Source organism: Ovis aries, chromosome 2, assembly GCF_016772045.2.
Source record: "Ovis aries strain OAR_USU_Benz2616 breed Rambouillet chromosome 2, ARS-UI_Ramb_v3.0, whole genome shotgun sequence".
Lineage (NCBI taxonomy): Eukaryota > Metazoa > Chordata > Mammalia > Artiodactyla > Bovidae > Ovis > Ovis aries.
Window position 1 is genome coordinate 111,621,048 of NC_056055.1, and position 25,109 is coordinate 111,646,156.

At 38.5% G+C, this 25,109-nt stretch overlaps 1 protein-coding gene across 19 annotated transcripts in view; it reads left to right on the plus strand.

Annotated features, from left to right (window-relative positions):
- Positions 1–25,109, plus strand: part of NEK1 (NIMA related kinase 1) — a 124,856-nt gene that overhangs the window by 94,400 nt on the left and 5,347 nt on the right. For 11 of the 19 annotated variants that reach the window (XM_060411051.1, XM_012129594.5, XM_060411052.1 and 8 more), the window contains 7 exons: positions 1,808–1,984; positions 5,641–5,761; positions 10,555–10,643; positions 11,855–12,102; positions 17,346–17,488; positions 23,419–23,630; positions 24,952–25,082. In XM_060411051.1, the coding sequence (XP_060267034.1) occupies positions 1,808–1,984; positions 5,641–5,761; positions 10,555–10,643; positions 11,855–12,102; positions 17,346–17,488; positions 23,419–23,630; positions 24,952–25,082 (1,121 nt within the window). The remainder of the gene's footprint in view (positions 1–1,807; positions 1,985–5,640; positions 5,762–10,554; positions 10,644–11,854; positions 12,103–17,345; positions 17,489–23,418; positions 23,631–24,951; positions 25,083–25,109) is intronic. The other 8 variants (XM_060411058.1, XM_012129642.5, XM_060411059.1 and 5 more) reach the window with 1 other exon arrangement.

Sequence of the window (25,109 nt, forward strand, 5' to 3'; positions counted from 1 at the left end):
AAGATGGAATTGTTTGCTGGAAATACACTGTGTTGAGCACCTTTGGAGGAGAATGTTTTTAATGATGGAGTCTTGGATAAATTTTAATGGGGAAGGTGGGGAGAGTATCTGTGGTAGGATCAGTGGGTTGTGCGTCCTGGTCGGGTTTGGGTGGGGTAGCAGAGGGTGATGAGTGGGAACACAGGATGTTAGGGGTTAGGAGGTGGGACAGTTAACTTTGAACATTCTGAGGAGCTGTGTTTATTGACAGGATCTCTAAGATGTGAGCATGGAGTGACTGAGGTGGGGGGAAGAAAGCATCATGGGGATAAATTGACCAGTTCAGATCCAGGAGGCTTGTTCAAGGTATAGACATAAATCTAGCAGGTTAGCTAAGACAGAACTCGGGTGGGGGCTCCCAGCAGTGAACCGGAGAGCAGTATCTCCAAGGAGTGGGTGTCTTCCAGTCACTGCAGTGAGCTGTTCCAGGCAAATCCACGCTCTCCAGACAGCAGTTAGAAGGATGGAAAGTTTCTGAGCACTTGCCACAAAAACACACAAAAACATGAGTTCATAATTTTAAAGATATCACCCTGATATGTTTATACACATATATGTATGTATGTATGTAATTCTGACATTTCTGTATAGAAGTAAAAGTTTCACCCAAAGGAAGAGGCAAATAAACCATGTTAACCACCTTAGAAATTCATGTTTATTTTTAAATTTTCTCACCACTTGGTATTTGTAGCTTTATTATCAAGTAACTGTATTATTTTTAACTATTGTCAAGCTTCAGTATGTTTCAAATAACTAAATGCTGCAACCGAGACATTAAAAATGCAAACTAACTTACCAAAATAATTGTATTCTGAATATTATATATAATATTATGCATTTTATATAAAGGGTTTTTATACAAAAAGTTAAGGTTTGTTTATGATCATTGAAAATCTGAAATACATTTGAACAAAGCATTCCTATGCATATATATGTAATCACTCAACAAAACCATATATGAGTGGTTTTGAAAAATAAAATTACATTCATACAACAAAGGTGAAATGTTTTTATTGACAGTATTACTATAAAACTACACACATACGAACGATATGACTTCATTCTATATAGTTGCAGATTTTATTTTAGAAATAAATTTTAAGAAATTTGTACAGTTCATAATCATTTAAATGTCTATCCACAGGCATAATGTAGACCCAGTCCCAGTGAATAGAAGAGTTCTGATGGTCAGTCGTATCATCTGTGTATGACACCATTTAGAAAAATATCCTATTCAGTTGTACAGTTTGATACATCTTCATAGCTCTGCTTGTCATCAGTAATTATAGATGAGGTACAGAGCTTAGAGGAGAATGTACAGAGAACTAGGAACTCAAGAAAGAGTATCGCTGGTTTCTCAAGTGGAGAACACCGTAAACACCCAAACACAGTAAATGAGTCGTTAAACCAAGTGTCAGTCCTTCAAAAAGGTTCGCACACTCTTGTGTCATACATAGCTTTGATGCTGAAATGTCTTCAGTTCAAAATACTTTTAAACTGAATGAGAGCTGTGACTTTTAAGTAAAGTCAAACATTTTTCTAACTGATCTGAAAAGCCTGAAAAACAGTATCTTTATTTAAAAAATGCCTTTGAATTTAAATTTAATTTGACTATCATATGCCTTAATCATTTATTAATTTCTAGTACATAACAGAACTTAACTAGTAGTTACCTGGTGTGAGAGTGAACTTTGTTCTAAATGCTTTTGCAGATAAAAGTCAAGTCAATGTGAGAACATAGCATGATTTTTCATTTTTGTTGTCTCAGAGATTCCTCCTGAAAGTGAGAATTGCAAATCCTTAATTATTGAAGAAGAAAAAGTAAAATGTATTCCACTTGAAATGAATCCATCAGCTACTCTTGATTCTTCTGTTGAGACAAACAGTCCAAACATTAGTGAAGCATCTCCGCAGACAGCATTGAAACCAGAAGGAGATTTGGAGGGTATGTTTTCATGGGGCAAAAGGAGATTTATTTGGTTTAATAATACTTCATTGTCTTCCTTATAAACAAACCTTCAAAATATTTGTTTATGTTTGGGTGATTCATCTCAAATTAGGTTCACTATTTTTCCAGTACCAGGTCTTTTTTTATCACCACATTGCAAATCACCCCAAAACTTAGTGTTAGAACAACGTCCATTTTACTCTGTCTCCTCATTTTGTGTGTTGGGAGTTGAGTCAAGCCCTGGCTCACCCCCGTGCTTTTCTAGTGCATGTGCTGTCACCACTGTGATGACCTGGTCTCACGGGTCCAGGAGGGCTTAACTGGTGTCCTGACTGGTAGAGCTGAAAGACGGTGAGGCCGGCCCCTTTCTCTTCATACAGCCTCCAGGCCTTTCTCTGTACTCTGTCCAGCAGGGTGGTCTGACGTCTTCCATGGCTCACAGGTACACAGGCAGAAGCTGCTTATGCTCGTAGAAGCTAGTCTCCGAACTGGCACAGGGTTGCTTCTGCTGTACTTCATTGGTCAAAGTAGTTACAAACAAGCCTGGATTCAGAGGGAGGGGAAACAGACACCTCTCAAGGGTAAAAGGGTTAAATGTTTTGTTATTGTTGTTGTTGAGTCATTTAGTCATATCCAACTCTTTGCGACTCCACGGACTGCAGCACACCAGGCTTCACTGTCCTTCACCATCTCCCAGAGTTTGCTCAAACTTCTGTCAGTTGAGTCAGTGATACTATCTCATCTTCTGTTGTCCCCTTCTCCTGTCTTCAGTCTTTCCCAGCGTCACAGCCTTTTCCAGTGAGTCGGCTCTTCATACCAGCTGGCGAAAGTATTGGAGCTTCAGCATCAGTCCTTCCAGTGATTATTCAGGGTTGATTTCCTTTAGGGTTGACTGGTTTGATCTCCTTTCAGTCCAATGGACTGTCAAGAGTCTTTGTTTTTGTAGCCATCTTTAATGTCAGTTCCTGCCCTTTTACCAAACTTATTTACATCCCCTCACCTGCAGAATACACTGACTCTTCATAGCCACATCTTATTATGACATTGGCTCAGATGTTGTCATCAAGGTCAGATCTGTGTTTAAATGAGGTTCTTTGGGTGCAGTTCTTTGAATACATTTACTTTCAATCTGAAGACCTAGAGAGTTCTTTTCAGTTGCTTTTTCACTCATAAATCTAACAGTGGTGAAGAGGACGTGAGACTCCTTGTCAAAAATAGGGAAGGTACAAGACTGTGGGTACATAGAAACGGGATCCAACCAGGAGTAGCTCGGCCAGCTTTCTTCCCTCCCACCAAACATTGGTGCCCTCAAAAGCTCTTCTGTTGGGCTGTATCTTTCCTTTCAGTCACGCTGGGGAGTGCTTCTGCAAGTATTAATGATTTTGGTGAATTTTTTTGTGAATGTTACTGACATTTAGTGAAAAACCACTGGGATTTTTGGTTTGGGTTTGTTTTTTGAGACCGTGCCCTCTGCCTGCAGTTTCTGTGAGGAAGGCAATTGAGATGCTCAGCAGTCTTATCCAACAGCAAGAGTCAGAAAGACAGACCTTTAAATCTTCTGTGCCCCAGCAGAAGGTCTTATGGCCTTCTGTTTTTGACCTCTGTCTTTGCCCTGAGACCATGCCCTGAGACCACAGGCATACTTTGCCTGAGGTTAGTGTCTATCTGGAAGCATCTTTTCCCTTGAGAAACTTCCTCTTCTGAGTTCTCTTCATGAGCTAAACAGATCTTTCTTCAACACACCTTTTTCTCCTTGTAGTTTATAAGTGGCTGCCTTAGGAATCTCACTGGCGCTGTAAATGGTCTACTCAGATAGCTCCTTAGCTCAGTCACTGAATCTCTTAGGTGCATTTTCTTTCATCCTTTTTCATGTCACAGGACCACTTTCTGCCACCAGGTCACAAGAATGCCTTTTTTCCCACCCTCTAGTAACCGCCCTTCACGGGCCAGGCTCTCACCACAGCCTCCTTGAAACCTTCCAGTGTCAGATGCTGGCCTGTCCCCAAACCAGTGCACATATCTAACCTTTGTCCTGTCAACACCCTGTCTTCAGATAGGATATTCTGTTTCAGTTATCTCTCACTGTAAAGCAGTTTGCTTCCCAGACTTAATGACTTAACAGTCTTGATTTATCTCACATTCTGTGGATTAGGAACTGGGAGATTCCTTCTCCTCCTCATGGCATCAGCTGGCATCGCTCAGTGGTGTTGAGCCATCAGCTGCGCTCACTTGGGTGGGAGATGCTGTCACTCCACACCTGGCATCTCGGCTCAGCTGGGCCTGCGCTGCTGGGTCACACTCCCATGCTGTAAGTCCCAGGGCCTTGCCATGTTGTCTGTCCAGGGTCCTTAAACCGTTTGGTGGTTTAAGCTTCCAGATTCCAAAGTGGAAACTGCCGATTCTCTTAAAAGGCTAGATGTGGGCAGGCCTACAGGACTCCAGCTGTACCCCACAGGTCCAGGCAATCATACTACTGATCCAGACTCAGGGACTTGGGACAACAGAGCCCCCTCTGGATGAGAGGAAGGCTGGACAGCTGCCACATGTGTGACCTTGTAGTCTTGTGAATTAGTCTTGTTCACTAGAATCTTAGTTAATGGGCATCTTATTTCTTTTCTTAAAAAAAAAAAAAGAACTTGTTAGGTGTATATTTAATAATAGTGACTGTATAGCCTATTAGAGCTGGGACACTTTTTCTGCAAGAACCACGTAGTAAATATCATTGCCTTTGTGGGCAGTACAGTCACAAATCTAGCTTGTGGAATGAGTCACATTGATGTGGCTTAAGGTGCCAGAGAACAGCTACTCATTTAAAAATTTTTGAGTAGGACACCCCTCCTCCAAGTGCTTACTTGTAAGGGTGACCAAAAAATCATTTGAATAAAAGATGAAAATTTTAAGGATTGGTATAGTACCAATTATCTCTCTAAACAGGACAACTAATTAGAAACTTTTAAAATAGAGAAGAAAAAAAAGGAGTGGCCATGGTGACTGAAACAAGAAAGTGTCGATAATTTGGATAATTGGACAGGAAAAAGAGCAAATGAAGCTCTCATTGCTGTTAACTTTCAGAAATATCACCCATGTGAAAAATGAGCCACTGCCAGAGAACAGAGATAGTTCCCTGGTTGGTAATTATTTGAGGGTTTAGGAAAATAGGTTTAGCACTCTAGTTATATTTACCTTTTCACTGTGAAAGTCCAGGTAAGAGGGTTTTTTTAAATTTATTTTTGATGATTGAACTATCCCATCAGTTACTAATCAATCATATTATATTCTGCTTTCTGTCCATATTTCTGGCCACAGATAGTGTTATTCTATAAGTTTTTATGTCATCTAGAAAGCAATTTGTATATTACTGAAATGTTAATGAAGAAAAACTTTTTGATAATAATGAAAAATACAGAGTACACTATATTTATTCTGGGTATTTTTATTGCAGTGAAAATGCAAAAGCAGAAATCTGTTATTTCAGAAACAACTAGAGTGTAAAGACAGTAAGATTAAGGATCTATAGATAAACTACTGATTTTTTGTTGCAGTTACTGCATTAGCCTGAAAACGAGGTATGATCATCTATAAGAGATTTATTCTGTTTTCTTTAAGTGGATTTTGCTTTGAGACCTGTTTCTTGCCCTGTTTTTGCCTTGCAGAGCCTGATGACTTGGAGGCAGAAGTGCTGCAGGAGCCAAGCGGAGCAGACAGAGATGGTGGTTTGCCCCAACCCGTTCTCGACATGTGGGTCACTGAGAGAGAAGGAGCAGAGGAGGTTGAGTACGTCACCTCTTCCCTTGCATTTCACACCTGCTCCCTTCATGTCATGCCTTTCACGGAAATACTGGAGTAACCCAATATTACATTAAATCAATTACGATTATTTGGGAATAAGTATCACATTTGTGAGGTTCAGAAATCAGCAAGTGTATAAAAATATACAGTAAAAGGTCTGTTTCCCACTTTGGTCCCCACCCAGCAAATTCCCACTCTGTCCTCTTTCCAAACATGATTAATATATACAGAAGCAAAAGCGAAGATATAGTCTCCCTCACTTTTAAATGGACTTCCCTTGTGGCTCAGATGGTAAAGATCCGCCTGCAATGCGAGAGACCTAGGTTCGATCCCTTGGGTTGAGAAGATCCCCTGGAGAAGAGAAAGGCTACCCACTCCAGTATTCTTGCCTGAGAATTCCACAGACAGAGGAGCCTGGAGGGTTACAGTCCATAGGGTCACAAAGAGTCAGGCACGACTGAGCACCTTTCACCTTTACTTTTAAATATAGTTGTTGTTATAAGGCACAGAGTTTTTCCACCATTTTATGTCAGTTATTGGAATTTTTTCATATTAATACACAGAGGGCTTCCTCTTTTTTGCTGCTTTAAGGCCACGTAGTGTTCCAATATATGGATATACCGTAGCTCTAATTAGTCTCCTTTACTAGTTGCTATGACAGATGATGCTACAGTGGCTAACCTTTAGTGAGGTTAATTTGCATGTATATAAATATAGTCGCCTCCCCTTCCCGCCCAATTCAGGCTTTCATCTAAGCTCTGCACTGTTATTGGTAAGCTTATTCCTGGCTATATCATCTTGTGATTATCTTATTAGTGATAACTATTCCTCTGTGAGATCGTGGAACTAAAAGGTGGTATATATGAAAGCTTACACTTTCTTTATGTTGGTTTTGTTACCACTGTCTTATTGGTATCTTACTATTGTTCATGTAGACTTTCAGTTGAATCTTTTGCATGTTTCATATATACAGTCATATGAAAATAATGGCTTTCTGTCTTTCCAGTTTTTTCACACTCATTTCTTTCTCTCCAGTTGCATCACTTAGTACATTTCATGCAGTTAAATATTGGAAGTAGGGTTCTCTCTCTTGTTCTTAACTTCAGTGAAATGTTTCTAATGTTAACCATCATTAGGCATGACTATAATTTCTAGCTCAAGCAGTGTCGGCTCATTTTACTGGCTAAAAAGTCTAGAATGTATTATATCAAATGACTTTTTGGCATCAGTGGAACCATTCATGTAATTGTTTTCCCTCATCTATCAACATAATAAATTAATAGGTTACCTAATATTGAACTATCCTGCATACCTTAGTTTCCCTTTCTGAGGAATCAAGCATTGCATTTTAAATGAAAAAATATATTACTTGTATGATTAAAAATAAATAACTTTTTAAAATAAAAATAAGAGTTACTCACAATTTAAAACTGAAGAAGTAAAAAATTATTTAAATTTGAAATGAACTAAATGAGCTCACATATATGGGGCTTCCCAGGTGGTGCTGGTAGTAAAGAACCCACCTGCCAATGCAAGAGACATAAAAGATGTGGGTTTGATCCCTGAATAGGGAAGATCTCCTTGAGGAGGAAATAGCAACCCATTCCAGTATTCTTGCCTGGAGAATCCCATAATAGAGGAGTCTTGCAGGCTGCAGTCCATGGGATTCCAAAGAATTGGGAGGAGAAGGGGACAACAGAGGATGAGATGGCTGGATGGCATCACCAACTCAATGGACATGAGTTTGAGTGAACTCTGGGAGTTGGTGATGGACAGGGAGGCCTGGCGTGCTGTGATTCATGGGGTCGCAAAGAGTTGGACATGACTGAGCAACTGAACTGAGCTGAACTGAAGTGACTCAGCAGCAGAAAAAGTACTAGCAAAATTAAAATTGCCTTATAATCAAAAAAAGAAAAGCCATCCCCAAGAAAAAGAAATGCAAAAGGCAAAATGGCTGTCTGAGGAGGCCTTACAAATAGCTGAGAAAAGAAGAGAAGCAAAAGGAAAAGGAGAAAAGGACAGATATACCCATTTAAATGCAGAGTTCTACAGAAAAGCAAGGAGAGAGAAGAAACCTTTCTAAGTGATCAAAGCAAAAAAATAGAGGAAACCAATAGAATGGAAAAGGCTAGAGATCTCTTAAAGAAAATTAGAGATACCAAGGGAATGTTTCATGCAAATATGGACACAGTAAAGGACAGAAGTGGTATGGACCTACAGAAGCACAAGATATTAAGAGGTGGCAAGAATACACAGAAGAACTGTACAAAAAAGATTTTCATGACCCAGATAACCACATGGTGTTATCACTCACCTAGAGCCAGACATCCTGGAATGCAAAGTCAGATGGGCCTTAGAAAGAAAGCATCACTACGAACAAAGCTAGTGAAGGTGATGGAATACCAGCTGAGCTATTTCAAAACCTAAAAGATGGTGCTGTGAAAGTGCTGCACTCAATATGCCAGCACATCTGGAAAGCTCAGCAGTGGCCACAGGACTGGAGAAGGTCAGTTTTTATTCCAGTCCCAAAGAAAGGCAATGCCAAAGAATGTTCAAACTACCAAAGAATTGCACTCATTTTACATGCTAGCAAAGTAAAGCTGAAAATTCTCCAAGCAAGGCTTCAACAGTACGTGAACCAAGAACGTCAGCTGGTTTTAGAAAAGGCAGAGGAACCAGAGATCGAATTGTCAACATCTGTTGGATCAGAGCAAAAGCAAGAGAATTTCAGAAAAGCATCTACTTCTGCTGTACTTACTATGCCAGAGCCTTCGACTCTGTGGATCACAACAAACTATGGAAAATTCTGAAAGAGATGGGAATACCAGACCACCTGACCTGCCTCCTGAGAAATCTATATGCAGGTAAAGAAGCGAATGGTTAGAACTGGACATAGAACAACTGACGGGTTCAAACTTGGGAAAGGAATACGTCAAGGCTGTATATTGTCACCCTGCTTATTTAACTTATATGCCTAGTACATCATGCAAAATGCCGGGCTGGATGAAGCACAAGCTGGAATCAAGTTTTCCAGGAGAAATATCAATAACCTCAGATATGCAGATGACACCACCCTTATGGCAGAAAGTGAAGAGGAACTAAAGAGCCTCTTAATGAAAGTGAAAGAGGAGAGTGAAAAGGCTGGCTTAAAACTCAACATTCAGAAAACTAAGATCTTGGCATCTGGTCCCACCACTTCATGGCAAATATATGGGGAAACAATGGAAACAGTGAGGGACTTGGCTCTAAAATCACTGCAGATAGTGACTGCAGCCATGAAATTAAAATATACTTGCTCCTTGGAAGCAAAGCTATGACCAACCTAGACAGCATATTAAAAAGCAGAGACATTGCTTTACCAACAAAGTTCTGCTTAGTCAAAACTGTGGTTTTTCTAGTAGTCAGGTATGTATGTGAGAGTTGGATCATAAAGAAAGCTGAGTGCTGAAGAATTGATGCTTTTGAACTGTGGTGTTGGAGAAGACTCTTGAGAGTCCCTTGGACTGCAAGGAGACCAACCTAGTCAATCCTAAAAGAAATCAGTCCTGAATATTCATTGGAAGGATTGATGCTGAAGCTGAAACTCCAATATTTTGGCCACCTGATACAAAGAGCTGACTCATTGGAAAAGACCCTGATGCTGGGAAAGTTTAAGGGCAAGAGTAGAAGGGGGCGACAGGATGAGATGTTTGGATGGCATCATCAGCTCAATGGACATGAGTTTGAGCAAACTCTGGGAGATGCTGAAGGACACGCAAGCGTGGTGTGCTGCAGTCCATGGGGTTACAAAGAGTCGAACATGCCTTAGCAACTGAACTGAACTATAACTAAAAGCCCAGAAATAAATTACTGGTATCTTTTGGAATATATTCTCGTCTTTATAATTTTGTTAACAAATAGTACATGAATTTAGTTCCCAACATTTATTGAGAGAAAAATTGTGAGTTCTTTACATAAATCAGTTCACTCCCTTTAAGAGTTAAAACATTTGTGTACAAACTATTCTTTTTATTTTACTGTGCTGAACAGCATTGTTTCAAGTCTAACACATTTTGTATCATTTGGTCTGAAAGTTACTTTACTTACTTAATAATATATCTTGACCCTTGATGCATATCTGGTTACACAGATCTGTACTTCATTTTTTAAATAGTTGCAAAGTATTACATAGTACTTTCACGCATTGGAGAAGGAAATGGCAACCCACTCCAGTGTTCTTGCCTGGAGAATCCCAGGGACGGGGGAGCCTGGTGGGCTGCCGTTTATGGGGTTGCACAGAGTCAGACACGACTGAAGTGACTTAGCAGCAGCAGCAACAGTGTGTTATAATCGTGTTCTGTTTTCTGCTATTACGAGGCGTTTTGTTTGGTTAAAGTGGTAGTTCTTAATCATTATAACGTTTTTCTATAATGGGATACATTTTGCTGTAAGGGATACAGCTTGCTCAGCCATATCCTTCAAAGCTCCTGACACACAGGGCTAGGGCAAGGCCTGAGAATTTGTATTTCAGACAGGTTCCCATTTGTTACTGGCATCTAGGGGCTTCACTCTGGGAACGATTGTGATGAGAATGTTGAGGCTGGTGTCGTGAATGAGCCTGACTGGTGGAGGTTTGAACAACTGAAGGGTAGGATGTGCTTGTGAGGGCCACTGTAAGTGAGAAGAATATTTGGAAGTGGGATCACAGGACGTTGGTGACCTGTGCTCTACTTGTCTCTGAGAGTACCTTTATTGCAGGTAAATTTTGCTTTTGTAACTGATGTATCTATTTATGGCAGATTGGAAGATAGGATCACCATTCAGCAAAATGAACTTTCTGAAGATAAAGCCCCGAGCAGTGTGGATCACCTTAGTGAGGTTCATGTAGGTGAGCATCACAGCATTGGCCTGATTACTTTCTCGAAGGTTGTTAGCACTACCTGTTCCATTTGGACTGTATGTTAATAGAGAGCATTGCTTACCATTCACCTTAATCACTTAAAAAATGTTATAGGCATAGTACACTGTACTCTGTATTTATTTTTTATTACATTTTTGGGGTATAGTTGATTTATAATACTGTTTTAGCTTCAGGTGCATAGCCTAGTGATTCATTTTTTTAATTTGCAGGTTAGATTCCAGTATAGGTTATTATAAGATACTGGGAATTGTTCCTGTGCCAGACAGTAGGTTCTTGTTATTTATTTTGTGCAGAATATAAAATAAATAATAATAATGGTCAATGATTGATAAAATATATCACTATATTAATAACTGTATAGTTATTATAATAGTTATATAATTATTACAATTAATAATAATTAATCCCATACTCCTAATTTGCCCCTCCCCATCCCTCTCCTTTTTGGTTTATACATGTTTGTTTTCCGTGTCTGTGAGCCTGTTTCTATTTTGTATATAGATTCATTGGTATTATTTTTTGGATTCCACATATAATGATATCATACAGTATTAATCTTTCTCTGTCTGACTTATTTCACTAAGCATTATATTCTCTTAATCCATCTATGTAGCTGCAAATGACAGAATTTCATTCTTTTTTATGGTTGCTGTACTCAGCATTTGTAAGCCTGTATTGTTTGTCAATGTGGGCAATAAAACCTTTTTAATCAGTTGTCTTACTTAAATTCAAAACAAAAAGAATTGCTTGCCAAAGCTAAGCCATTATCTGAAGACATTAAATAAGTGGTCTTCTTATTTCTAATATTATTAATTAAAATATAAGAAGTACAGTTTTTTAATATCTTACCTATAGGAATGAAGTTGAATTGGAACTCTTAAGTATGAATGTTTAAACAGTATTTTCTCACGTGTCTTTGGATTTGTGTCTACATTTTCTAACTTCTGATATAATAGAAGTATGTAAAAAATTAAATCTCCTTTCTGATAATAAAACATACCCTGGGGTTGAACGTTATTTGTAAGGTAGTGAAATCACATATATATTTTGATTTTGTTTTTCTGATAGACATTGAGTTTCTTGCCTATAATTCATGTTAAATACTGAATTTTTTCATTGTCACTTAGAAAGCTGAGTATTGTGTAGACTGTTCATGTAATCTTTCCTTTATTCCACAGAACCTGGAGTGGATGATTCTCCACCTTCTAAGCATGATAAAGATAAATCTATGCAACCAGAACCATTTTTCCATAAAGTGGTTTATTCTGAGCATCTGAAGGCAGTTTCTCAGGTTCAGTCAGTTCTCTGTTCACCAGAAGAATCCTTTCCACTTCGATCTCACTCTGATTCACCACCAAGAAATAAAAAACAGAATTCCTTGCTGATTGGACTTTCAACTGGTCTATTTGATGCAAACAACCCAAAGGCAAGTATGCTCCTCAAATGGAAAACTATCCATTTAATAGTATTTCACATTTATTATTTTTCTTTGATAAACTATAATATTGATGGTATTTTTTCTTTTTACCTGTTTATTTTTTTACTTTTTGACCCTGCCACGTTGCATGTGGGATCTTAGTTCCCTGATCAGGGATAGAATCTGTGCCCCACTTCAGGGGCGTCAGGGAGCCTTAACCTCTGGACCGCCAGGAAATTCCCCAAAGTTCTTTTTTTCTCACTGTTAAGTCATTCTGTGCTTGTGTCCTTTTTTTCTATTAAAGGAAATTCTTCTTAATCTTTGGAGCCTAACCTCCCTCAGCCTCTCGAGGAAGCTGCGTCTTTTTTCTTCTCTGGCCTGTGTCGTGAACTTCTTTCTCTGAGATGGGCCATTCCATCCACACCCACGCTCTGATGGTTCCCATCATGAACGGTAAACTTCCAGGAACTCACATCCCCCTCAGCTCATATCCCCCTCAGCTCACACCCAACAGCTTTTTGTTGTGTCTTTGCTTTTTCCCCTCTCCTCATTTCCCAGTACATCATAGTGTGGCTGTGAGCCACTCCTCCATTGAAGATTGAAGCTGCTGCTGCCAAGATCATCACTTATCAGCAGATCTCCTATGCCCTTTTCTTTCAACAGTTGAAATGCATTCTTCTTTTATAATTATTTTATCTGCTGCCTTCTGGCATATCTTATATCACTCTCCAGTTTCCTTTGCTGCAGTAACTGCTACTCACATCTCCTTAAGAAGGTGTGGATTCTTCTGTTGTTGGATGAATTGTTCTGTCAATGTCAAGAATTAAGTCCAGTGTTGGTGTTCATGCTTTCTTTGTCTTTACTGAATTGCTTTTTTTTTTTGGTCTTTAATACTTTCACATTAACTCTTAGTTGCTGAGAATAGAATATTGAAATTTTTAACTATATTTGTATAATTATACGTTTCTTCTTTCAGTTCTGTCAGCTTTTGCTCTATGTATTTTGAAGCTCTGTTATTGAGTGAGTAAGAATTTAGTTTTGTTCTGTTTTCTGGATGAATTGATATATTTATTGTTAGGAAGTCTCTGTGGGATAGTGTGGTTCAAGTCTTCTATATCCTTTCTTTTCTTTCTGCTTGTTTATCAATTACTGGGAAAGCACTGTTGAAATTTCCAGTCAATTGAATATAAATTAATAATATCTTCTTAATAAATTGACCCCTTTATCATTATGAAATAACTCACTCTATCCCTAGACCTACCCCTTTGTTCTGAAATGTACTTTGCCTCCTGGTTTTAATATATAGTCATTCTAGCTTCCTTATGCTTAGTCTTTACAAGGAATAGATTTTTACATCCTTTATTTTTTAACTTATATTTTTGTGTAAGGTTATTTCTTCACTTATTGGGTGATCTGGGCTTTGTTGGTACACACAGGCTTTCTCTAGATGTGGTAAGTGGGGACACTCTTCCTTGCAGTTCATAGACTTCTTATTGCAGTGGCCTCTCTTGTTGCACAGCATGGGCTCCTGGCAGGCAGGCTTCAGTAACTGTGGCACACAGGCTGAGTTGTTCCGCATCATGTGGAATCCACCCAGACCGGAATCAAACCTGTGTCCTTTGCATTGGCAGGTGGATTCCTGACTACCGGACCACCATGGAAGTCCCTACCTCCTTTCCTTTTAATCAGACTTATTTCATATAGACTTTCTGTCCTTGTCATGTGGTTGAGTCTTGCTTATTAACCATATGACAGTCATTTAATCAAAGTGGTTGGGTCATTTATATTTAATGTAATTTTTTACATTATCAATATGATTGGATTAAACTTATGATTTTGCTATTTGTTTTCTATTTGTCTCATTTCTTTTTGGTTCCTTTTTTGCTTTTATTCTCCCTTTTTGATTGAGTTTTTTAGTGTTTTATCTCTACTGTTTGCTTTTGGTAGACTTCTCAGTTTTCAGTATACATTTTTAGATTATCACAGTCTCTATTCAAATAGTATTATGCCATTTCATTTATAGCATCAGAACCTTACAACAGTACATTTCCATTTCCAGTCTCTTGCCTGTCCTTTGTGGAATTGTCATGTATTTTATTTCTTCATGTATGATAAATTCCATAATACATTTCTATATTTTTGCTTTAAGCATTCTATTATCTTTTAGAGAAAGTAAAAATTATGACAGGAAGTCTTTTATATTTACCTGTTAACCATTCTTCATCACTTATTGTAGAATTTGAAGATATGTGGGTTCAATACATAGGTCAGGAGAATCCCCTGGAGGAGGAAATGGCAACCCACTCCAGTATTCTTGCCTGGGAAATCCCATGAACAGAGGAGTCTGGAGGGCTACAGTCCATGGGGTTTCAAAGAGTCAGACATAGCTGAGCAACTGAGCACATACACATTATTTTTCTATCACTTTAAGAAGTTCGTTAACACCTCTTAGGTAACCCTGTTGGTAATGAGTTTTTTTCAACTTTTATTTTAAAACGTTTTAATTTCACTTTTACTTTGAAGGAGCATTTCCGCTAGATCTAGACTTACACTCTCTTCTTGGCTGCATTGTTTCTGATAGGAAACACCATATATAAAGTGGCGGCTTTCATAAGACAATTGTAACAGAGTATCAATAGAATTGAAAGTGTAACGCATAAATGATTATTGAAGGTAAATTTGTAATGGGTCAAGATAAAGTAGTTTAAGGATGAGATCTCACAATCTGAGGTACATAAGGATAGACAGTAGGTTGCCCGATGGAAAACCTGCTTGTCCTTCCCACTAGACCTTCCTTATCTAATGGAATGGTGAATAAGGGCTTGAGAGAGACCAGATGTGTTCCACTGATACTTTCTCAAATGGGGAGTAGAGTGGAAAACTGATCTCTATAAAAACTTGAGAATTTCTTGCCTTGGTACAGCAAATACAGAGTCAGGGGAAGTATTAATGTACAGTTCACAAAGAGCACAAGTCCTTAAATGTCTTCTTTTGATTTGCTAAACTATCAGTTCTTAGATAGTGTCCATAATTTTTGCCTTTGTTAAGTGTTCATGATGTTTTAATGTTTTAATTCCATTTTTAGCCTTGTTTATGGGTTGAAGTGAGCAAATATTTGTAGAAGCTATTTTGAGGGTTTAGTGTTATAGTTGAATTGCAATAGGTAGACGTTAAATGTGCTCATCATGAACAGTTTTGTACTATAGTTGGAGAATAATACATAATTTTATATGAAAAATACTACAGATGAAAAACTGAGTTCATAGAATTAAGTAGCATTTCATATGAAGTTCTAATTAGTGCAACTAGTACTTAATTCATTCACTTTTTACATGGTTGTCTTCATTGTCAAGAAAAAATAGAACCAAGGATGAGAAATCTAAAAGAACTGTATTTTTAAAAATGTTTTGAGGTCTTCTAAAACTTTGCTTTCCATAAAAATGAGATCTTCTCACAATCTGAGAGGATTTATAATGGTACCAAATGTTTGCTTCATAAATTATGCTACAAAAAATTATGGAAAAAATTAGTCTAACTAGAAATGAAGTAAGATGTCAGGCAACATGTTCTGGATTAGTAGCTATTTTCAGGAGGATTTCTTTCTGTGAATGTCAGAACTATAAAATATTATTGAAACTATGAAAAAGATCTAGTAGACTCAGAATTACAGAACTGAAAGTGTTCTTATATAAATTTCTTCTGTATGAAGATGAATATCGTATCTCAAACATTGATAGGCTGTCAGAAAAGACTGTGAATATTAGGATTTTAAATACAGGACCTGTAGGAACTGTTGGATTGATGAGTGTGTAAACCTGTTCCGAGAGGTACATACCACTTGAAATTTCTTTCTAATTCTGTTATTTTGTGTTGGGCTATGAAGTTTATTTTAATGAAGGAAACTAGAGTTGAGGTGATTTTACCAGGGCTAAAATTTATATCAGCTTAAAAAATACTGTATCCCTTTGTGTGGTCCCCTTGTATTTAAATATATGATGCATACATGCTGTTTGTTTTTATTGATCAGCATGTATCTGGGTAAACTGTTACTGGCTGCGTGTTTTGCAGCCTCTGGGTTTCTAATATACGTGGCTCAAACCATTAGAACAACAAAGAAGTCAAGTGTAAATTCTGCTGACAGTACCATTGTTCAATACTTTAACCAGGTAGTATGTATCTGTACCATATTGTACCACATAACCATTTTTTTTCCTCTGTGTGCTGTAATATGTAAATTATCTTAATAGAAATCTATTCTTTTTTATTCTCAAAAGGAGTTTGTACCAGTAGATTTGGCCAAGTACATACCTTTTCTTACCCAGTTAACATTGTGTGTTCTGCACAGTCTCCCATCTAGTGTTTGGATCTTATCTGGGCCTTAACAGTCATGTTTCAGGTCTTACAGATTCCGGTAGGGTTGACCCAGCCCTGAGACTGACTTCTCTAGATGTGTGGATCATAGCCCTGTCTGTCCTTCACTCTGATCACTCTGAGAGTGCTGGACAGGGGCTATTCCTGTTATTCTGGCCGTGTGCAGTACTAATTCACATTTTAAGTACCTCCACTGTGCTGTTCTTTCTCATCTCAGTGTGCTCAGGTCTTCACCCCATTGTTCCTGGTGCTTCTCAGCATGAACATCGAGTGCCTGTCTTTCCAGCCTTCTTTTCTGGTGGGAAGGGTACCACTCGCAGTCCATTGCTCAGGGAGGCAATAGTGGGAACTTCTTTGCTCTAATTGAAGGCCTCTAATTTAATCAGTGTTGACCAGTAAGATAAAGTAATAGAAAGGGCAACCAGTTTGTGTGGGATGGTACTTAGCCAGTTTGAACAAAAGCACACAAAGCATCTTGGACAGTGTACTTTTCAGAAAGTGAAAGGAAGAATCAGCAGACGTGCCATGGCAGAGGGATGGAGAGCCGTGAGTGAGAAAGTCCTGACTCAGCTCCAGCTCCACTCCACGTGTGCTCCCCAGATGAAGACCCTCTGTGACTTGTAAAGGCCACTTCTCAGAGAAGCCCAAGCAGAACTCACTCACAGGCTTAGTTTCATCCTTGATAAAATACTGAGCTAAAGTTTAAGAGAAGTAGATTTTCAGCTTAGATTGAGACGCTTTTAGCTCTAAATGGGTGGTTGATGCATATATATATATATATTTAACAAAATTATTACTAGCTCCCGTTTTCTAATTTTTTCCTCTCATTTTAATTTTCTCACTGTCTCACTCCTGATAAGAAATCTGTTGCATTTTTTCAGATGTTGCGGACATGTTCACTTCCAGACCTCTCTAAACTGTTCAGAACACTGATGGATGTTCCCACCGTGGGAGATGGACGTCAGGACAATCTTGAAATGGAAGATGAGCATGTTAAGGAAGGACCGTCAGACTCTGAGGACATGTGAGCACAATTACCTTTAGATACCGACTCTAACAGGATTTCTGAGTGTACACATGTTCTAGAGAGGGTGACTCCCCCATACTTTTCAAGCATAATCTGTAGCTGACCTTTCACTACTCCTGTAACTTTTTACAATGTATTTAAAGTACAGTGAAGTACTCCCATACTCCCATGTGAGTTCTACATGTAACTTAATTGTTTTCACAAAATTCCCTCCTTATTGATTCCTGCTGGCAGGTGGAATAGGGTGTGTGTGTGTGTGTGTGTGTGTGTGTGTGTGTGTGTGTGTGTGCACATACTCCCATGTGAGTTCTACATGTAACTTAATTGTTTTCACAAAATTCCCTCCATATTGATTCGTGATGAATCTTACTTAAGCCTGGAGGAAAATTTAACCAACACTTCTAAAAGCGGCAGGAACTGGCAGTGCTTAGACAATAACACCCTTCACCTCCCCTGATGCCAGTCAGCCTGCTCAGCATCTGACACATGCTGCTGACCTTTTGGGGAAATAAAACCAGAGAGGTTGAGAAGTGTTTTCAAGTCACCAGGAAAGTAGGTTGCCAAATGTTATTGTTTTTATGATTTATTTTTTGATCTTTTGAAATTTCAGTCCAGTTCAGTTCAGTCACTCACTTGTGTCCGACTCTTTGCAACCCCATGGAATTTAAGTTTCTCCTTTTTACCTCTGCCTTTCCATAGAAAGAATGTATGTTTTGATCTGATTGAAAGCTTGGTACCAGTCTCACAATTTTTCTCCCTATAATTCTTGAGCCAAGAACACTGTATCTGATGCATTTTTTTTTCTGCTTTTGTTTTTCTTAAGGCTTACCTGTTAGTTGTGGGTTTTTTTTGTCTATTTCTCCCTTATTGCTGTTAATATTTTTTATTTATTAATTACAATATTTTGATGGTTTTTGCCATACGTCAACATGAGTTGGCCATAGACATACATGCATCCCCTCCCTTCTGAACGTCCCTCCCCCACTTCCCCCCACCTCATTCCTCTAGGTTGTCACAGGGCACCAGTTGTGGGTGCCCTGTGTCATATATCAAACTCCCACCGGCTATCTGTTTTACATACGGAAGTGTACATGCTTCAGTGCTATTCTTTCAAATCATCCCACCCTCTCCTTGTCCCACTGAGTCCAAAAGTCTGTTTATTATGTCTCAGTGTTCCCATGTTAGATGCATGAAGATTTATAAAGGTTACATCCTTTTGTTGGACTGACCTCTTTATCATCATGTAATGCCCTTTCTTGTTCCTATTACATTCTTGTTTGAAAGTCTGTATCATTTAACTCGAGTATTGCTATCCCAGTTTCCTTTTATTTTCCGTATATGTAGAGTATCTTTTTCCATACCTTCACTTTCAGTCTATGCGTATCTTTATATCTGAGAGGTGAGGTTCTCATAGGCAGTATATACATGGCTCTTGTTTTTTGTTTTTGTTTTGTTTTTAATATCCTTCCAGCTACCCTATGTCTTTTTTTTTTTTTTTTTTTTTTGACCTATCTCATGCATTGGAATTGAGGATGCTGGTTACTCTTTGAAGGGAAGTAACTGGAGGTCTTCTTTAGGGTAGGAATAACATTGATTGATTGATTTGGGTGTTGCTAACATGGATTGTTCGACTTCTGAAAGTTCATAGATTTTTTAATTTTATTTTTATTTATTTTATTATTTTTTTATTTTAAATTTTTATTTTTACTTTATTTTACTTTACAATACTGTATTGGTTTTGCCATACATTGACATGAATCCACCACGGGTGTACATGAGTTCCCAATCATGAACTCCCCTCCCACCTCCCACCCCATATCATCTCTCTGGATCATCCCTGTGCACCAGCCCCAAGCATCCTGTATCCTATATCGAACATAGACTGGCGATTCGTTTCTTACATGATAGTATACATATTTCAATGCCATTCTCCCAAATCATGCCACCCTCACCCTCTCCCTCAGAGTCCAAAAGTCTAAATTTCTAACCAGAGTTTATCTTTTCAAGGTTGACTTTTGAATTCCTTGGTGGTCCAGTGGTTAGCACTCCACATTTTTACTGCCAGGGGCCCAAGTTTAATCCCTAGTTGGAAACTAAGATCCCACAAGCCATGCAACATAGCAAGCAAAAAATAAAAGTTGACTTTTTTTTCACATAGAGTTCTGTAGATTTTAGCTGGTACCCTCAAAATTTGGAGGAAAAGTCACCTTTTTATCTTTGCTTCAGTTTGGCTATGGTTGCTCTTTAAGCACTTTATGTTGTATTTTTATTAAGCCAGTTGAAAAATGGGGCAACATTTCAACACTTCTGTGGTTGACAAAATTCTGGGTAACAGTATTTTTCCAAAAAATTTTTGTAAGTAATGAATTTCTATCTGAGTAGCTATAGCTTATTTGTAGATATTCTTTTAATTACTGGTTGATAACAATTCTATTTTCAAATTAAAGTTAGAAGCTTTTAATATTATTTTGAAAATTTGAAAACTAAGTTTTTTCCAAGAAAGCTACTCCATATGCATATAGGGAAATTTCACTTGACATTTTTCTTTGGGAAACAGATTTCTTGATCCAAACTTTATATGGTCATTTATCCAAAAAATCTACTAAAAAGAAAATTCAGGACCAGATTTTAAAGTCCCCAAGACAGTTTTTTCACTGCTCATTTCATAAAAGATCTTAATCTTATTAAAAGGAAAAAGTTGGCTTAAAATTCAGCATTCAAAAAACTAAGATCATGGCATCCGGTCCCATCACTTCATGGCAAATAGATGGGGAAACAATGCAAACAGTAACAAACTTTATTTTGCTGGGCTCCAAAATCACTGCAGATGGTGACTGCAGCCATGAAATGAAAAGATACTTGCTCCTTGGAAGAAAAGCTATGACCAACCTAGTCCAGTTCAGATCAGTCACTCAGTCATGTCCAACTCTTTGCAACCCCATGACTTGCAGCATGCCAGGCCTCCCTGTCCATCACCAGCTCCTGAAGTTCACTCAAACTCACATCCATCAAGTCAGTGATGCCATCCAGCCATCTCATCCACTGTTATCCCCTTCTCCTCCTGCCCCCAATCCCTCCCAGCATCAGAGTCTTTTCCAATGAGTCAACTCTTTGCATGAGGTGGCCAAAGTACTGGAGTTTCAGCTTTAGCATCATTCCTTCCAAAGAACACCCAGGGCCGATCTCCTTTAGAATGGACTGGTTGGATCTCCTTGCAGTCCAAGGGACTCTCAAGAGTCTTCTCCAACACCACAGTTCAAAAGCATCAGTTCTTTGATGCTCAGCTTTCTTCACAGTCCAAGTCTACATCCATACATGACCACTGGAAAAACCATACCTCTGACTAGACAGACCTTCATTGGCAAAGCAATGTCTCTGCTTTTGAATATGCTATCTAGGTTGGTCATAACTTTCCTTCCAAGGAGTAAGCATCTTTTGATTTCATGGCTGCAGTCACCATCTGCAGTGATTTTGGAGCCCCCCAAAACAAAGTCTGACACTGTTTCTACTGTTTCCCCATCTATTTCCCATGAAGTGATGGGACCAGAAGCCATGATCTTAATTTTCCAAATGTTGAGCTTTAAGCCAGCTTTTTCACTCTCTTCTTTCACCTTCATCAAGAGGATCTTCAGCTCCTCTTCACTTTCTGCCATAAAGCTGGTGTCGTCTGCATATCTGAGGTTACTGATATTTCTCCCAGCAATCTTGATTCCAGCTTGTGCTTCTTCCAGTCCAGTGTTTCTCATGATGTACTCTGCATATAAGTTAAATAAGCAGGGTGACAATATACAGCCTTGACGTACTCCTTTTCCTATTTGGAACCAGTCTGTTGTTCCATGTCCAGTTCTAACTGTTGCTTCCTGACCTGCATGTAGGTTTCTCAAGAGGCAGGTCAGGTGGTCTGTATTCCCATCTCTTGAAGAATTTTCCACAGTTTATTGTGATCCACACAGTCAAAGGCTTTGGCATAGTCAATAAAGCAGAAGTAGATGTTTTTCTGGAACTCTCTTCCTTTTCCATGATCCAGCGGATGTTGGCAATTTGATCTCTGGTTCCTCTGCCTTTTCTAAAACCAGCTTGAACATCTGGAAGTTCACGGTTCACATATTGCTGAAGCCTGGCTTGGAGAATTTTGAGCGTTACTTTACTAGCATGTGAGATGAGTGCAATTGTGTGATAGTTTAAGCATTCTTTGGCATTGCCTTTCTTTGGGATTGGAATGAAAACTAATGTTTTCCAGTCCTGTGGCCACTGCTGAGTTATCCAAATTTGCTGGCATATTGAGTGTAGCACTTTCACAGCATCATCTTTCAGGATTTGAAATAGTTCAACTGGAATTCCATCACCTCCACTAGCTTTGTTCATAGTGATGCTTTCTAAGGCCCACCTAGACAGCATATTAAAAAGCAGTCTAGTCAAAGGTATGGTTTTTCCAGTAGTCATGTATGGGTGTGAGAGTTGGACCATAAATAAAGCTGAGTGCTGAAGATTTGATGCTTTTGAACTGTGGTGTTGGAGAAGACTCTTGACAGTCCCTTGGACTGCAGTGGTACCTAGCAGATGTGCATGGTATGTTAGTATGATAATGAAATGGTAAGCTAAATGCTCAGAGAAGGATGATCCAAACGATTAGACACTCTCTCTTCCTCATTCTGATGAGATCATGATGTTTGCTTTTCTGTAGCTGCTGCAATGTCACAGTGTAGGTGTTTGTACACATAAGTACAAAATAAAGATATTTCTGCATTAAAAATTATTTTTCTGTTAATGAAAGTTTTATATAAAGTCTCATAATAATATTATTTTAGTTCTTCAGTAAATACTTGTTTATTTCATTAGAGTCTAAACTTTAAGAAAGGCCTTCATCAGTCTTGTGTTCTGCTTGATATTGCTTTTCTGCAAGTTGGAATCCTCAATATGGTCCCTCATCTTTCAGAGGACTTCATGCATCTAGCACTCGAATTAACTCTTAGCCTACAGGTTTTTCCATTTACTTGCCTCAAGGAGAGAGAGCAGCTCCTCAGGAATGGAGTTGCTGAGTGCTTCTAGGATCTTGTAGAAGTGAGCAGAAGGCCTAGCACTAAGTCTCGTATTTGTCATTTATTGACTGTGTGGCTTTGACACGTCACTTGAGCACTTTGATTCATAGTTCTCATGTTTCTAAAGTGAGTTTTGTGTGGATAAAATTTAAATAATAAGATAAACCACTTTAGAAATTAAGGTATTATATGAATGTAAGATCTTACTTGTGTAAATCAGTTCATTTCCACATTTGTAATTGAATGAAAGTAGAAGGCAGCACAATCCCCTCACCTCCACCCCAGTGAGGTTGGTGCATAGCTCTCATACATCCACACCAAGATTTTACTGAACCTTTAAAACTATATGAAAATAGAATATTTAGTCTGGCCCTTAAATGTTGAAACATTTTTTAAAACTTAAGGAATTAATAATGTTGATAGTTACATGATTCTCTTTGACAAATCAGGACAGCTTTATATAAGCCATCTTTTGGACTTCCCTGGTGGCTTAGATGGTAAAGCGTCTATCTACAATGCGGGAGACCTGGGTTTGATCCCTGGGTCAGGAAGATCCCCTGGAGAAGGAAATGGCAATCCACTCCAGTACTATTGCCTGGAAAATCCCATGGACAGAGGAGCCTGGTAGGCTACAGTCCATGGGGTCGCAAAAAGTCGGACACGACTGAGCGACTTCACTTCACTTGGCTTACGTATTTCTAGAACGTGTGTTGTATACTTTATTTGTCAGTTGTGTGAATACTTATTTCCTTTGTTAAATACTCCTAATAGGTGTTTTTCAGATCACAACGAGTACTTTTAAGTGGAAAGGAGTGTGTGCATATTGAGTTGAAGTAAAATTTCAGAACAAAGAAAAGTTTTGGTGATATTGTAATTTTTAAATTTCAGTGTGTTTGAAGAGGCTGACACAGACTTACAGGAGCTCCAAGCCTCCATGGAGCAGCTGCTGCAGGAGCAGCCAGGGGAGGACTACAGCGAAGAGGAGGAGTCGGGCTTGAAGACCAGTGATGACGCTGAGCAGGCTGCCAACGGCACGGACGCGGGCGAGGAGGATGACAACCCCAGCAGCGAGAGCGCCCTCAATGAGGAGTGGCACTCGGGTGCGTGGTGGCCCTGATATCGAACTGAGTGTCTCTCTCTGACCTCTGACACGAGCTACTTCCATCCTTGAATAAGGCTGACCCTGCTCTGCATCCCTGGCTTTTGTTCACTCTCTTTCTCACAGTGTGCATACATCATTGCTCCATTTCTTTTCCACTAAAATAAGGCTCAGTGGTAAAGAACCCACATGCCAGTGGAGGAGGCGTGGGTTCCAGCCCTGGGTCAGGAAGGTCCCCTGGAGAAGGAAATAGTAACCCACTCCAGTATTCTTGCCTGAGAAACCCCATGGACAGAGGAGACTGGTGGGCTGTTATAGTCCATGGGGTCGCAAAGAACTGGACATGGGTTAGTGACTAAACAATAACAACAACAAAGTATGGAAATGCTTTTTTGAAGCATTTTTATTCTGTTATCCTTTACTTTTTGACTTATTTTCCTGGTACTAACGATGGTAACTTAATTTTCTTAGCTGTTTGTGTTTTACAAAGGGCTTCCATATATAGTGCTCAACCAGCAGGATTAAACTAAAAGCAGTTTTTAAAACCTTGATACTTTGTTTTTAATTTGAAAACAGTTCCTTATTCATATCATTGACCCTAAGATGCACAGAAAAATTGTGTATTTAAACAATGATTTATTCGGGAAGAAGAGATAATATGAAAAGGAATAATTAATAATTTAATAATAATATAATTATTAATAATTAATAATTTAATTAATTTTTCTTTTATTAGAATTTTTCAAATTACTTTGGTTGAGCATGTACATGACATAAAACTTACAAAGCATTTATAATCCTTTTTAGATGCCTTCCAAGTGTTATGATACGTATCTTAGGTCAGCTGCATGCTCTTTCATGTTTTGCCCCATATTTAATATCAAGTTTTTAAAAGTAGTAGTTAGGATTGGTTGCCTCAGTATAGAATATATGGGTATGCTTTTTCCTTTTTTTTTTTAATTTTATTTTTTTACTTTACAGTACTGTATTGGTTTTGCCATACGTTGACATGAATCCACCACAGGTGTACATGAGTGGCTGATATCTCTTAGAATGTTTTTATTCTTAACCTGATTTACTGCTAATGTCTGTGAAAGAAAACATTTCTAAAGTATCATTGTTATTAAAGACATTTATATATACATACGTTGGTTAACTAAATACACAAGTATTATAATGACAGAAACTTTATATTGAAAGTACAAGTAGTCTATCCCAATGACAGTATTCCCTTATCATGGGAGTAGAATCAGTTATGGCAAGAATTATTTTATTCAGTCTTTTAAATCATGAAATGTCTTCTTTTTATTTATGTGTTTTAGATAACAGTGATGGGGAGATAACTAGTGAATGTGAATACGATAGTGTCTTTAATCATTTAGAGGAACTGAGGCTTCACCTGGAACAGGAAATAGGCTTCGAAAAGTTCTTTGAGGTTTATGAAAAAATAAAGGCAAGTAAAATGTCAGCTAAAACATTT